At 36.4% G+C, this 14,045-nt stretch overlaps 1 protein-coding gene across 1 annotated transcript; it reads right to left on the reverse strand.

The window, feature by feature from the left end:
* Positions 1-5,475: 5,475 nt before the first annotated feature.
* LOC129256641 (cysteine-rich DPF motif domain-containing protein 1-like) lies at positions 5,476-13,907 on the reverse strand. The gene is made up of 4 exons (XM_054894800.2): positions 13,558-13,907; positions 9,035-9,143; positions 8,114-8,197; positions 5,476-7,699 (listed from the first exon to the last, which is right to left on the reverse strand). Exons 1-4 carry the CDS (start codon positions 13,671-13,673, stop codon positions 7,673-7,675), a joined length of 336 nt encoding a protein of 111 aa, XP_054750775.1. The 5' UTR covers positions 13,674-13,907; the 3' UTR covers positions 5,476-7,672.
* Positions 13,908-14,045: the final 138 nt, after the last annotated feature.

A 14,045-nucleotide genomic window follows, 5' to 3' on the forward strand; every position in this document is an offset into this window, starting at 1 on the left:
TTGGTTTCAACTGGAACCAGTTGGAACTTCAAGTTGGAATGAACTTAGTTACAAATTAATTAGCATTTGTACTAACTATTGCTCATGCATTGTTATATGTCTATTAATACCGATTAATGTAAATGGCATTGATAAAATGTATACTGTCACACATATATATTTATGTGGAGGAGCTTCGAATACATGTATTTGTATTTGATATAATTTGGTAACAGTTAGTGGTGTATTATTATCTTTTAATCTGTTAAAAATTGTAATCTATTTATGAACATGGTTTTCACTGCTAACTCTTCTAAACATTTCTCTTTATCAAGTGAGGCACTTGAGGAAAAAAAATAAATGAATTGATACATTGTAAATGATGATGAATACAAACATTGATCTGTACACATTGGCAGATAATATGCCAATTAACTGGTTTCAATTGGATCCAGTTGGGTAACTGGAAAATTTTCTAATGGAAACCAATTGGAGGTCATTTCCAGTTACCCAACTGGATCCAGTTAGGATTTCCAGTTACCCAACTGGTTCCAGTTAAGATTTCCAGTTTGTCATTTCCAGTTACCCAACTTTCCAGTTAGAAGTAATTTCCAGTTACCCAACTGGTTCCAGTTAGAAGTCCATTTTCAGTTGAAAGACATTTCCAGTTACCCAACTGGTTCCAGTTAGGATTTCCAGTTACCGTAACTGGTTCCAGTTAGAAGTCATTTCCAGTTGGAAGACATTTCCAGTTACTGAACTGGTTCCAGTTAGGATTTCCAGTTGCCCAACTGGTTCCAAATGGTTTCAATAAGAAATTGTTACATTCCAGTTAAGACCAATTGAAACCAGTTGAAACCAACTGAAACCAGTTGGAAATCCAACTGGTTTCAATTGGATTTTGGTTCTGGGACACTATGAAATAATATTTACAGAGTGAGCAAAATGTTAAACATTTCCCACAGGGTGGCCCTAACTTCTGTGAAAATTCTTATGTCACTCTGTATGTTTTCACACAGGGCGGCCACAATTAGAACTTTTGTTTTCACGCTGGATTATATTATCACATGATGACTATACTGATAAAAAAAGCCTTAACGGTTTGAAAATACTGTGACATAGAGCATTTTTTCAATATTTGTCAGATCTGACAATTTTTAAGCTCTATTATGTTGGATAAGAAAGAGACTGCACGGTCGGACAAATTATTTCATGAAACGCTCCCCTGGCACTCTGTGCTTATCACACTAGCTTACGTCGGGGGGGGGGGGGGGGCGGCTTGGGGACAAGAATCCCCCCCCCAAAAAAAAGGGGGGGGGGATCCCGTTAAAGAAAGGAGAGGAAATGAAAGAAAATGAAATGAAAAGGGATAATACTTTTTCTGATTATTATGTCAAATTCTAACACAAATAATTTTTTAATGAAAGATGCAACATTTTTTTTTCGCTCGCAACTTTTTAGAAATTTTGCCCCATACGCCATGTCTGGCGGCCCTTCAAACTTTTGGCTCATTGCGCTACTGGTTAAAAAACACTGAGGATAGACACTGTACAAACAGTGCGTTTAGAGTTAACCGTGATCACATTTTTTTCTTTCAAGCATGGTTGTTTCTCATCGTTCGTGAGTGTATGCTTTCTCCCCCAGGCAAGGCCATGCATGAATTCAATATTAAAATAAATTGTGCATGTACTGCATGTACGTTTTGTGTGTATGTGTGTATGGGGGAGGGGGGGGGGGGTGAAAAAAACCTTATACCATTTAGCCGTAAGTAGAGGTTATTTAATAATTAATCAGACTAATTTCAAACCGAAGCACTAACCCTCCAATCTCAAGATGCTTAATGGAGACCTCTTGAAAGTTCTAAGTGTTTCCGTTGAGTTCCCAGATTAAAGATTTGAGAGTTTCAAGTGCAAATGGCTGAAGACGTAGTTAAAAATTTCTGATATTATGATTTTTGGATATTGAAATCAAATAAAATACAACCGTCCCTTTTCAAAGACCTAGAATTTTGATGAACGGCATGGTTTAAGTTATAATTTGATTCGCCTTTGATTTATATATTTTTTCATCCAATACGCTTTTATCCCAATTTTAGGCGCCAAACAGAATGGTGCCAGAAGTTTCTCCATTCAATTCAATCTCGAATCAAATGCTATCTCGATGCAAGTAGTAGATAGTGCTGGTGCAAGGTGCTGAATATTTGTGTGCATTAGCACGAATTTTCTTGTGTTCAGATTTTTTGCTTGCCTTGAAAATGAATTTGTTTATAATTCAACGACATACTGCTTCCACACTGGTGAGAACAGATTCAGCTGCATACAGGGTTCACTTTCACACTTGCTCTTATTTATTTCATTTTATTTATAAGAAATAAGAAAACCATTTCTTCCGCCCGTCAAACTTTCTGATAGGTAACAAAACCTATTTATTTTATCTTACCTAACCTCATTTATTTTATAAACACAAAACTGCCCGTTGAACAAAAGCCCTATAGCTGGTAAGTGACCTTGGCTAAAAAATGTAAAGAAAAAATACGAGCAGAAACCTCGTTTTCTCCTTCTCCTACTTTCAAATATTTTGATCGTGGAAGAATAAATCCTGTATACAATTATATGTAAATTATTGCATTGGTCAAGCTAGTGGCTTTGCAATTTGCTTGAACAAGAAGCTTTAAAGCAACTTTATTTTTGATGTATATTCTGTATAATACCCTTATTTACCACTTGGTATGTCAATCCAATCCAGAAAAGTTCATATAAGATTAATATATAGACACGTCATGCAACCTGTAGTTACAAGAAGCCAACCATGCAGTTATGCATAAAATAGGTCAATGGCAAAAATTAATTGTATATAGGCAATGCACTCTAGTTCTTAGTTAAAATTTACCCTTTGTCTTGAGATGTTTGTAATTTAGTGATTTCTGATTATATTAAATCTGAAATCGTAATACGAGTTGCTATAATAAACTGATATCTTCCTCAGATCGAGCAAGGGCCAATTAGACCTAAAACATGGACGGAACAGCTTTTTCATCCATATCTTTCCCGATCTGTCCTTAAAAGCTTATATTGTTTAAATCTTATCTTTATTCATACAACAAGCTAAGGAAGACCTATTTCTTAAGGCCAAATAAAATAATGCGAGCGCGAAGCGAGAGCTAAAATTTCTTTATTTTTGTATATAAACCTGGAAAATATATTCTGAGCAGTTTTTGTACATGAACAAGATGCGTATCCAACCAAACAATTCATTTGATGTTGCAAATATTTAGCACGAGCTGAAAATATTTGATATACTGACCTAACTTGAAAAGGAGGTTTTTCCAATGACAGTTTGTTGGGAATCGTAAAGAGGCCTGTAAGTATCCCACTAATCATGTATAATGCAAGCGCGTATTTTTTTTTTTTTTTTAATACTCGCGCGAAGGGCAGGGATTTTTTAAAAATAATCTTTTGGTCTATTTTTGAATTACCCACTTATTTCATTCACTTTTATCGATATCGATCTTCCTGTTTTTTAGTCCTTTTCCCTCCCTTTTTCTTTTCTTCTTTTTTGTGCCTCCAATAGGAGGGGTGGCTCCTTCGGCCCTCACCTGGATCTACCTATGTAAAACTATTTGAGACTCCTTGATCACTAGAGTAGAGACCCAATCACTGAACATGCTGAAGTAGACTGGAGCACCAACAAATTTTTCAGAGATTAGACCTATAGGGCGACAAAGTCAAACGAAAAAAAAATGGCGAAATGACATATGTATCAATATTAATTTTCTACATCATTAACTGTTATGCAATGGGCCAGAAATATAATGGTGTCTTACCCTTTTCATGTTTTCTAACTGATCCCATAGAGTCCAGTTTCGTGGATTTGCCCTGGGTGCCGCAGTCGAAGTATGATTGGTCAACATCAAAGGCCTGGTTGTAGTTTCCTTCTTGAACGCAACAGAAAACCAGCCAGCATCTTTCTTATCAGGACTTGGCTGTGAATCATTGGATATCTGAATAGATGTTGACCCACAGTGATCGGGTGAGTTCGTAATGATTTCCCTTGTAGTAATGCCATCATCAGTGGTAGTATATGTTGCAACACTGGGTGTGGCATCTCTTTTCGATGTGAAATTACACAGACCGACCCGAAAGGCCGTTGTGCCATTTGAAATTTTAGTTGAAGTTGGGTCGTTAATATCTGTCAACAAATCTATTATTTCCAGCAATGTCTCATTTTTTAAGTCAACCGCGGAGAGAATATTCCCTTCACCCCCGCCTTCACCAAACTCCCTTACATTCTTGGCAAATGTTCTTGGTAAAGAAGATGATTCGTCGCTAGATATTTCTTTTTCTTTGAATTCAATTCGATCTTTGCCACATGAATATTTCAGTGCAAAAACAAGTAATGTTAATATGTTCGCTGTTGATTTCATTTTATGAAATAAACTTAAAATGAAATATCAGTTGAGATCAAAATCGGTTCAAGGGAAATACAGCTACTAGTTACTAATCAAAGAGACCCGCCTGACAAAATGACACTCACCTGGGAAATGAGTCTCTATTTATATTAGGGAGTGTAAGTGGCGGTGCGCTTTTATTGGATAATATATTGGTAGATCGATTTGTTTTCTAGAATTTTAAATTGGTGTTATCATACTCCATTCTTAAGTGCTGTTAATGGGGGGGGGGGGGGGTGTTGCACACGAATATCATGAAAATATATCCATTCGAAATTCGAGTGATGTATCAACATTAAGAGAACAGGTTGTGTGTAGTTTCCGTGTCACTTATTTGCTATCACTTCCTCCTAATGATCGCTCACAGCCAATATTTCAACAGCCCACATTTGTTTGTTTTGATTAGATTCTCTCTCTTCCACCACTGTCAATTCCCCGGGTTTTTTTTGTTGCTCTGTTTTACCATCTCTGCTCTCTCACCCATATCTTTCGCCCCCCCGCTCCTTCCCTTCTCATAATTTTTCACTTTCTTTCACCTTCCCCCTCTCTCTCTTATGTAATATCTGTTCACTTTGCCCCATTCCTCTCAACCTATTCCATCTTTTCACCTTACCCTTTCCAAATCAATCCAGCCCCAATTCACACAGAATCCCTTTACAACCCCCCCCCCCGATTCTCTTTCCTCTTCTTGTCACTCTCTATCGTCACTCAATCTGTTTCTCGACAATTCACCTAGCTCTCTTTCAAACTTTCTTTTACGAATTTTAGAGGAAGTTTAACTTTAAATATAAAGAAGAACCACAGCTTACTTTTTCAAATGAGTAATACAAGTTGTTTATTCCCTGGCCAATCAACCCTCCCTCTTCCTCTCTGCATCAAAGTCTTTTCTGGTCTCTTCTCTCTCTCGCTCTTTGCCTTAATGTCTCTTCTGTCACTCTTCTCTTGTCAAAATCAAACTACTCATTCATATTTACACAGGGCATTTATTCCCTTCTCTTCAACAACTGTCATTCCCAAGTTAATGATTGAAAAACAGGAAACAATTACAGTAGAGATAATCAACTCTTTATTTCAGATGTAGTTAAAACCTTCAAAGACTTAAAGAACTATTAATATTGACAGTCTGTGTCTTTTTTGCTTGCTAGGGATTCTTACAAATAATGAAAATGATCATGACCATGATGATGATGGTGATATCAATGATAACGTTTATACCTACCATAAAGGGGAAGTTCACCCTGATAATAAATTGGTTTTAACTAAAACAAAAACAAAATATTGGTGAAGGTTTGATGAATATCCATTTCAATATTGCGGAATTATGGACTTATAAAATTTAGATTTTTGGTTGTCAGAGGCAAGCAGTTCCTTCACGTCATGTAATATAATTCTCCAAAATGCAATTGTCCCAAAAATATCAGTGATTTTATTTGTGCTGGGGATATCTTATCAGACACATCATTCCATACCCGTTTTATAGGATTTTTTTTTAAATTCATCATGAGCCATTCAATAATTGAAATTTAGAGAATTTACATTACATGACATTATGAGAAAGGTTGCTCGCATAGACTTCACAAATCAAAAACTTTAAAAATTAAATAAAAAACTTACTTTGATGGACTTTTATCAAACCTTCACCAATATATTGCTATATTTTTTTGTTCTTTATTTAACCAACTTATTGTCAGGGTGAACTTTCCCTTTACAATGATTATCAATAAATACTGTCATTTATCTCTTAAGTCCATAACTCAGTCCCAAACTAGGTATTACAAACTCTACACTTGATCGATGACTGAATTCCTCACAGAGAGACATAATTTGTTTGTAATTACTGTATTTTAATATAACTGTAGCACAATAACATTTAATGAACTTTTAAAAAATGAAAAACTTAGATATCAGTAGGTAAAGAGTAAATATGTCATCTAAACTGGGTTCCAAATGAAACTTTTCAAACTTCAAGTGCACTACACAAATTCCACTCAGTCAAAATAAGCAAAATTTTGACTAAGCACATGTCAATAATTAAGAGATTTGTTTTATCACAAAGAGACTGTCTCCCCTCAAATCGATTGGTTCCAGAATCCAAAAGTCACAAAATGGCAAAAGAAAGACCAATGAAAATGAGATGGTATTAAACTACATGGTCATTATTTGCTTGACTCCTATTGAGTGCATTCATGCATTATGCTTCTTTGACCTCAATAGGTGTGTTTAAAATTTTAATTTTAACTTCCTGTAACTTCTAAGTTATTGAGGCAATCAATGAAACATGCTGATGGTCATTCTGTGAACTTTAATAAACTGGTAAGTTTGTTTAATCCCTTCTCATTTTCATTGGTCTTTCTTTAGCAATTTTGTGTCTTTGGATTCCGGAACCAATTGCTTTGACGGGCTTCAGCCTCTTTGTGATTAAAGCAATCTCTTAATTATTGACATGTGCTTAGTAAAGATTATTGAAGCTAGCCTAAGTCAAAATTTTGTTCATTTTGACTGAGTGGAATTTGTGTAGTGCGCTTGTGAAGTTTGATAAGTTTCTTTTGGAACCCAGTTTATAACAGAATACCAACTTTATTTCTGAATTACTTTTTGTTCAGACCCTTGCATTACCGCACACAATGCATGCACTTCCTCCACTCCCAGGGGAGCAACCCAACAAGAGTTTCAAGACTCAATTGCTAGGCATACTAAATAGGCTTTCAAATCATACCAGGTATCCATGTAACACCTGGGTTGAGAGGACTACCTATGAAAGGCTAACTTCTTGAAATCAGAATTGCACTGTAGGGATGATTAGCAATGGTCAGCCAAAGGAGTCCTGGGGGGCGTTTCATGAAAGGACTTGTCGGACGTTTTATCCGACAAGTCCCATTTTATCCGACAGTTACCATAGTAACAGTACCTCTCAGCCAATCAACATCAGAGAAAGATGTCAGATCTGACAACTTGTCGGATGAAAATGTTGATGAAACACTCCCCTGATCATTCTTCCTACAAACAAATATGAATCACACTCAAAATGAGAGTGAAAACAAATGTAGAAATCAACACCAAGATGAAGGGCAAAAAAAAAAGAAAAAAAGCATCTTCAGGCGCAAGTGATTTCAAACATCTGTTTATTATCTCAGTTCAATTCCTGACTTGCTTGTCTTTCCTAACACTTATAGATGTTCTCCTTCATCGGCTTTAGCTATTCAAGCGTACCATTGTATGCACTTCTAGCTCTCAGCATAAACCATTTCAACCATTGTCATTCTTGTTTACTTCCTGTTGAATGAAGAGATAGAGAGCAAACAAAAAGGGAAAATGACAACTTATTAATAACTTTCAATAAATAAAATATGATGTTCAAATGTTAATACAAATATCAGAAAAGTATTACAAAATACATTCAAAGGCAAACAGTCATGGTCATGCAACAGAGATATGCACTGTTTTACTCCAAATAGTTGGAGCAAAGATGATCAACTGAACTCACAATTAAATAACATTTTTTTAATATAACTAAACAGTACATGCAACCTGATATCAAATTTGAATTGAATATTACAAGAAAAGTCTTAGTCCTCATAAGGTCTCTCAGATAGAAGCTTAAGTTGATGACCCTCTCGTTGCTTGCTATCGAAAACTTCGTGCATCTCAGCAATTGGGTAAAAAAACAAACACTACTTAATACCTCACCTGCTGTACTTCTTTGGGAAATTCCTGAAAGTTTTCCACAACACAGTCTAAGCAGAATCGCCTTGTGTAGAATATACTGCAATCCTTAATAAAAAAAAAAAAAATAAAAAAAATCTAATTCAAGTATGCATTTCAAGGTAAAAAGCTGGTGCACAAAGAAAACAAAGTGAAAGAAAATGAAGATTAACTACATCAATCATCATTCCTTTTTTCTAGCAGATATGTTTATTTCACTCAGAAATTGACAATATTGAACCCTTAAAATCATCTCTCAAAACTTACCTATTTCAGCTGGGGCAAATTGCAGAAAGAGTTGCAATCAATCGCAACTCTAAAAATCATGCGCAACTTGATTTTCAACCAATCGCAGGGCGCATTTGGGACTTGCGATTGATAATTTTACTTGCGTTTGAACGCAACTCTTTCTGCAACGGACCCCAGATGTGTAATAATTAGCTTAATTGGACGAGCCTGCGCCTATGAACATTTTTAACAGAAATATGGCGCAATATAAATGCTGTGTTTCATCATCTTTTTTTCCTTTATCTATTTTCATTAACTAGAACAAGATCTGTGATATTTTTTCATCCTGATTTTGAACCAAACAACAAGCAGTCTTCAAGATGACCCCATTCTCAATCCTTCTTCTAGCTACCATACTTGAGCAAAATCAATAAATTGATTTTGGGGATATATAAACTGTCCTTTCTCAACACAGAGAAATTTTAAGACATGACAAAATCCACATAAAATCAAAACAAAATTCATAACCAATTAGAGAGATTTAAGAAAATATATTGTTGCAAAGATCTAGCAATCATTATCATCTTAAGAAAGAATAAAAAAATAAACATTTAAAATTGCCATCATGTGTTATTGCATTGATTTTCTGAGCTGCAAGATGTTAATGGTTCAACTTACTTTATTGACGCAAACAGGTTTGTTACATTCCGAGCAGTGCCCACCAATGGTTAGATGCCTATTTTCTGGTGTAAATGGATCTTTCATGACATATGCCTCTTCAAGCAACCTGTTTGAACAAATGTAATCAAAAACTGGAATCTATAATACCAAATGTATTCTTGTGATCTTCATATCATTCTAAATTCAACATCTGTCCAACTTTCTTAAGAAAGTATTACTCATTCTTCCAGCTAAACTTCTGACGCACACACATTTTATGGGTTTCTCACTGCATTTCATGTTCTCCCTAAAAGGTCAACTCCCCAATTCAGAGTAAAGTTATGACTTATGACGTACAGATAGTTTTGGTCAAGCGTCCAAGGTTGACCAACACCTGTTTTGTTGTAAAGTGTCTTGACTAGACCAATATATAAGGGGTTCATTTCTGAACCCAAATTATAATAGAGATTGCAGTTTTAGAGAAAGAATAGAGAATTACAGAATAGAGATTGGAGTTTTATAGAGCTACAGAAAAAGTATACTACATCAGTTGGCAGTATTTATCATCATCATTCTCATACTACCATCTTTAATAAATTCATGTGAACTCTACATCTTGCATTGATTAATCTCATTTAAGTCTGGTTGAAAGTTAAAGTGCAATAGTCCCAACGACAACATAACAATATGGTGCTCCATCCTTGGCTGTGCACCCATACTCTTTCTTTACACATATAGAATTTAGAAAATGAATTTTAGATGAATGCCTGAAATTTGAATAGAGAGATCTAGATCAAGTCTAGTAATTTCACCATTTTTATTCTGATTTTTTTTTGTGTGTGCTTAGATCTATACGAGTCGACTTCTATTGTTCTGTGTCACTATTGCAGGCATATGGCAGGAGTGAAATTTGTGGTCGTTGCGTGACTTATTTTATGAGAATTGTGCGTCTAACGTAACCGTAGGCCTATACACATATGTGCATACATATAAGGCTGTGAACTACAGGCTTAGCAGGGCCCTGGGAACAATTTTTTTTACAGGGGGTGCTGATGTAAATTTGACAAGCCAAGAAAAAAAAAAAAAAGGGTTTCACTACAAACTGAAGGTCATTTTGGTCCCAAGAAATTAGGTAATTTTCAATATTTCTCCATCTTGCCACACCTACCAGATTTCCAGGGGGTGCAGCTGCCTATGGAGAATAACACATGCAGCACCCCTAGGAAAATCTTGGTGGTGCATCCCCCATGGCCATAGCCATAGTTGTAACTTGGGATATTTTGTAATATTGTTTTTAGACTCTTAACTTGGATAGACATTTATAGAAAACCTGAAAGAAGCTACAGCCTCAGCCTACAGGTAGTTGAATGTAAGATTTTATTTGTTTGTTTTTGCATGCCTGTCTCTCATACTTTCATGATCCCATATAGATACATGTTCAAATGAAATTGCACATGGCCTGACCAGATTAAAAATTAAAAGGAAAGAAAGTTCATAAATGTAACAAACTTTTTTTTGTTAACAGAATGATTATAGGCCTATAAAGATGTTTGTTTACTTTCTGTGTATTGATGTACACATACCGTATATGGACCAGGAAAGTGGGGGTGCTGGAGCACTCCCCATGTTTTGCCAGGGGGTGCTTTGTATGTTATTTACCATAGGCAGCACCCCCTGGAAATCAGGAAGGTATGCTACAGAGTAAAAAGTTAACAAAAATCATCCTACGCCAGTATGTGTAATTACGACTCTTGTATGTAAAGTGTTATAGCGCCAGCTTGTGGTGGTTCACGTGTTGAAGTTAATGTGAACAATCGTTCTCTTTGCAGCACCGTGTCAGATCATGATGTTCCTATAATAAATGGTAGGCACTTAATCAATAATTGTGATCGTAGTGTCTTTCCTCATTGTCGCTATGTAGAGGAAAACTTTTTTTGCATGTCAAATTTTTCTTCAATTTTTCTTCATTTTTTTCTTTATCCATGCATGCATGGATTAGTGACTTCCTGCTTGGTAGACGTCAAAGGGTCGTTGTCAGTGGTCAACACTCCCACTGGTCAGAAGTTTGAAGTAGAATACCCCAGGGCAGTGTTCTCGGCCCCATTTTGTTTTTAATGTATGTTAATGATCTCCCAGATTCAGTGCAGACTTCAGCCAAACTGTTTGCTGACGATACTAAGTTGTATGTTCGTTCTGATGTTCCAGGGGCCACCGGTAAATTGCAAGATGATTTGACTGAGCTTGAGGCCTGGGCTGAGAAGTGGCAACTACGTTTTCACCCAGATAAATGTACTGTTTTGAAGATTGGAAGAAGTACATGTAGTTCTGACTCTGAGTATCATATGACCAAAGGTTTGCAATCGGTTGTTCTACGTGAATGTGAGAGTGAGAGAGATTTAGGAGTTCAGGTAGACTCACATCTTTCTTTCAAGGAGCACATTTCTAAAGTGGTGTCAAAGTCTAATAGACTGCTTGGTATTATAAGAAGAACTTTTGTGCGTTTAGATCGACCTCTATTAAGCTTTTGTTTAAGGGTATTATTCGCCCTATCTTAGAGTATGGCCAGGCTGCGTGGTCACCCTATAAGCTGGGTGAGCAGAGACGGTTAGAGAGTGTCCAACGTAGAGCTACTAAACTGATCCCAGGTATTAAGCACCTATCATACTCTGATCGTCTTCGCCTCCTGAAATTGCCATCACTCAGTCACAGAACGTAATAGAGGTGACATGATTGACGTGTACAAATATCTGCATGGTTACTATGATTCAAGTTCTGAGCTTTTCTATCTGAGACGTGGTGGTAAAACACGTGGTCATTCCTTAAAGCTAGAGAAAATATATTCGCGTCTTGATGTGCGTAAGTTTTTCTTTGCTAACCGAGTGATAGATGTGTGGAACAGTCTCCTAGAAGATGCAGTTACTGCTTGTTCAGTGATTGCTTTTAAGAATACTGGATAAGCATTGGGAGAGGATTGCCTGTGACTTTTTTTGTTTCTTGAGTGTTTCCATGGAACTTTTCACTGTCTACGATACCCCTGCCACCCCTCCATGCCAACATAAGTAGCGCATCTAATTTTGTCTGAAGGAGAGCAGCAATAGACATTTCTACTTTGATCGATAAACAGGCTTAGTCCTACAACATCGTTGGAGTAAACTAAACTAAACTAAACTTCAAAGCAGCGCAATATACTTTATTTAGAAATTGTTCCCAGGGCCCTGGCTGCCCTTATGTTGCATCTAGATACTCGGCACAGACTGCAAAATGTTTAGGCTCAATGTTGGTGTCCACATTGTCTCTCTTTATCGATTGGTATACAAGAACTTAATAAGTACTAAATATAGAGCCCTACAATTTACATGATTAATATTGGTCATGTTGGTAAACATATGATTTCCTATGAAGTATTATTGATTATGTATTGATATATCATTGAATAAATATGCGAGATATGTCTTAAAATCATCACATAACAATATAACCATTTTTTTTTTCCAATTTGAAAATGTCTGATATTTTGGCAAAAAAATCATTTTCTACCGGTATCATGCTCAAGATCAATTTTTGTCAAAATTACTCTAACATTGGATCGATCATCTAACTCTAAGTTAGGTAAAACGACAACGTTACAAGGAGAAATTATGAACTAAAAATTTGTGGAAATTTATTGAAACTCAAGTTTAAGCACCCTATTGTTTATCATTGACATTGGGTGATTTCAAGTACGGTGTTCGGTGTTGAGAGCGTGAAAAGGCTGCTGAACCGAAGTCCAACACTGAGCTGAGTTCAGAGGAGCGATACCGATCGCGTTGTCGATATACTATGACGTCACGCCTCTGTGCTGCGCTGCTGATCATCTCAACTTTACACGAGAAATTCTCGACGACGAAAGTGAAATCGGGAAGAAATTGCAGTGCAGTGAAATCTTATCGTACAGAATGCACAGGTTAAAATCGCTGCAATAATCAGAAAGCATAAATATTATTTTTCATTAAAATGTGTAAAACTCTAATGATTTGCGCTCATCTTAACTGTAATAGATAATTTTAAGGGGGTGTTTCATCGTGTTTGCCTCCTGTTCATCAACACCAACACCAACACCGAACTTGAAATCACGATTTCCCCAATCCCTGGGGGTTGGTGTTGGTGAATAGGGAAATTGCACGTAGATCGTCAACACCAGCTGTAATGCTCGGTTCAGCTGACGACATTCAACACCTATGGTAAATGTCGGATAAAATGGGACTTGTCGGATAAAACGTCCGACAAGTCCTTTCATGAAACGCCCCCCAGAGCTCAACACAACAAACTGCCGGAAATACGTCATATTTTCCGAGGTCAATCCCAACACCAGCGTGATTTCAAGTACGGTGTTGTAGCTGGTGTTGGTGTTGTCCCAACACCAACACCAGATTTCAACACCGTAGCCTACTTGAAATCACCCATTGAACAAGAAAGTTACAAGATCATTCTTAGTCTTACTTTTAACGTTAGTTTTACAAATTTGAAATATTTTCAACCGAGATTTTGAACTTCAAACTTACACGATAGATTTCAAAAACCCAGGCCTTTTCCCATAATAATCGTAAGGGCTTGAAAACTGGCATGATGAGCAGGCAAACACTCGACGTTTTCCTCCCTGATCTTGCTCCCCATCCATGGTCGTCCTCCACCTAGGCCTATATTAGTATAATATAACACATACATATGCAGCTAGCTCAGCTCAGCTCGCACGCGCTTTATCAATATCATGTTTATGCCGTCGACTTGATTGAGATAACAAATTGGTCGGTCTGTTATGATGAAGCCGCCCCCATGATGCTCCTCGGGCCTGAGCTCTCTGCCGAATTTCCCATACTGATCAGGTAGTTTCAGGATTATTTTTTTGTATTATGGTTGCCTATAAAGTTTTCTTGATATAATTATAAAATTAATAATATTAGAAATTTAAATATTTTTTTAAATTCAAGAAAAATTATAATTTTAATCTCTATTTAAATAATAAAAAAAATAATCAGATTGGCAAAATAAA

The sequence above is a fragment of the Lytechinus pictus genome, chromosome 3 (genome assembly GCF_037042905.1).
Source record: "Lytechinus pictus isolate F3 Inbred chromosome 3, Lp3.0, whole genome shotgun sequence".
Classification (NCBI taxonomy): Eukaryota; Metazoa; Echinodermata; class Echinoidea; order Temnopleuroida; family Toxopneustidae; genus Lytechinus; species Lytechinus pictus.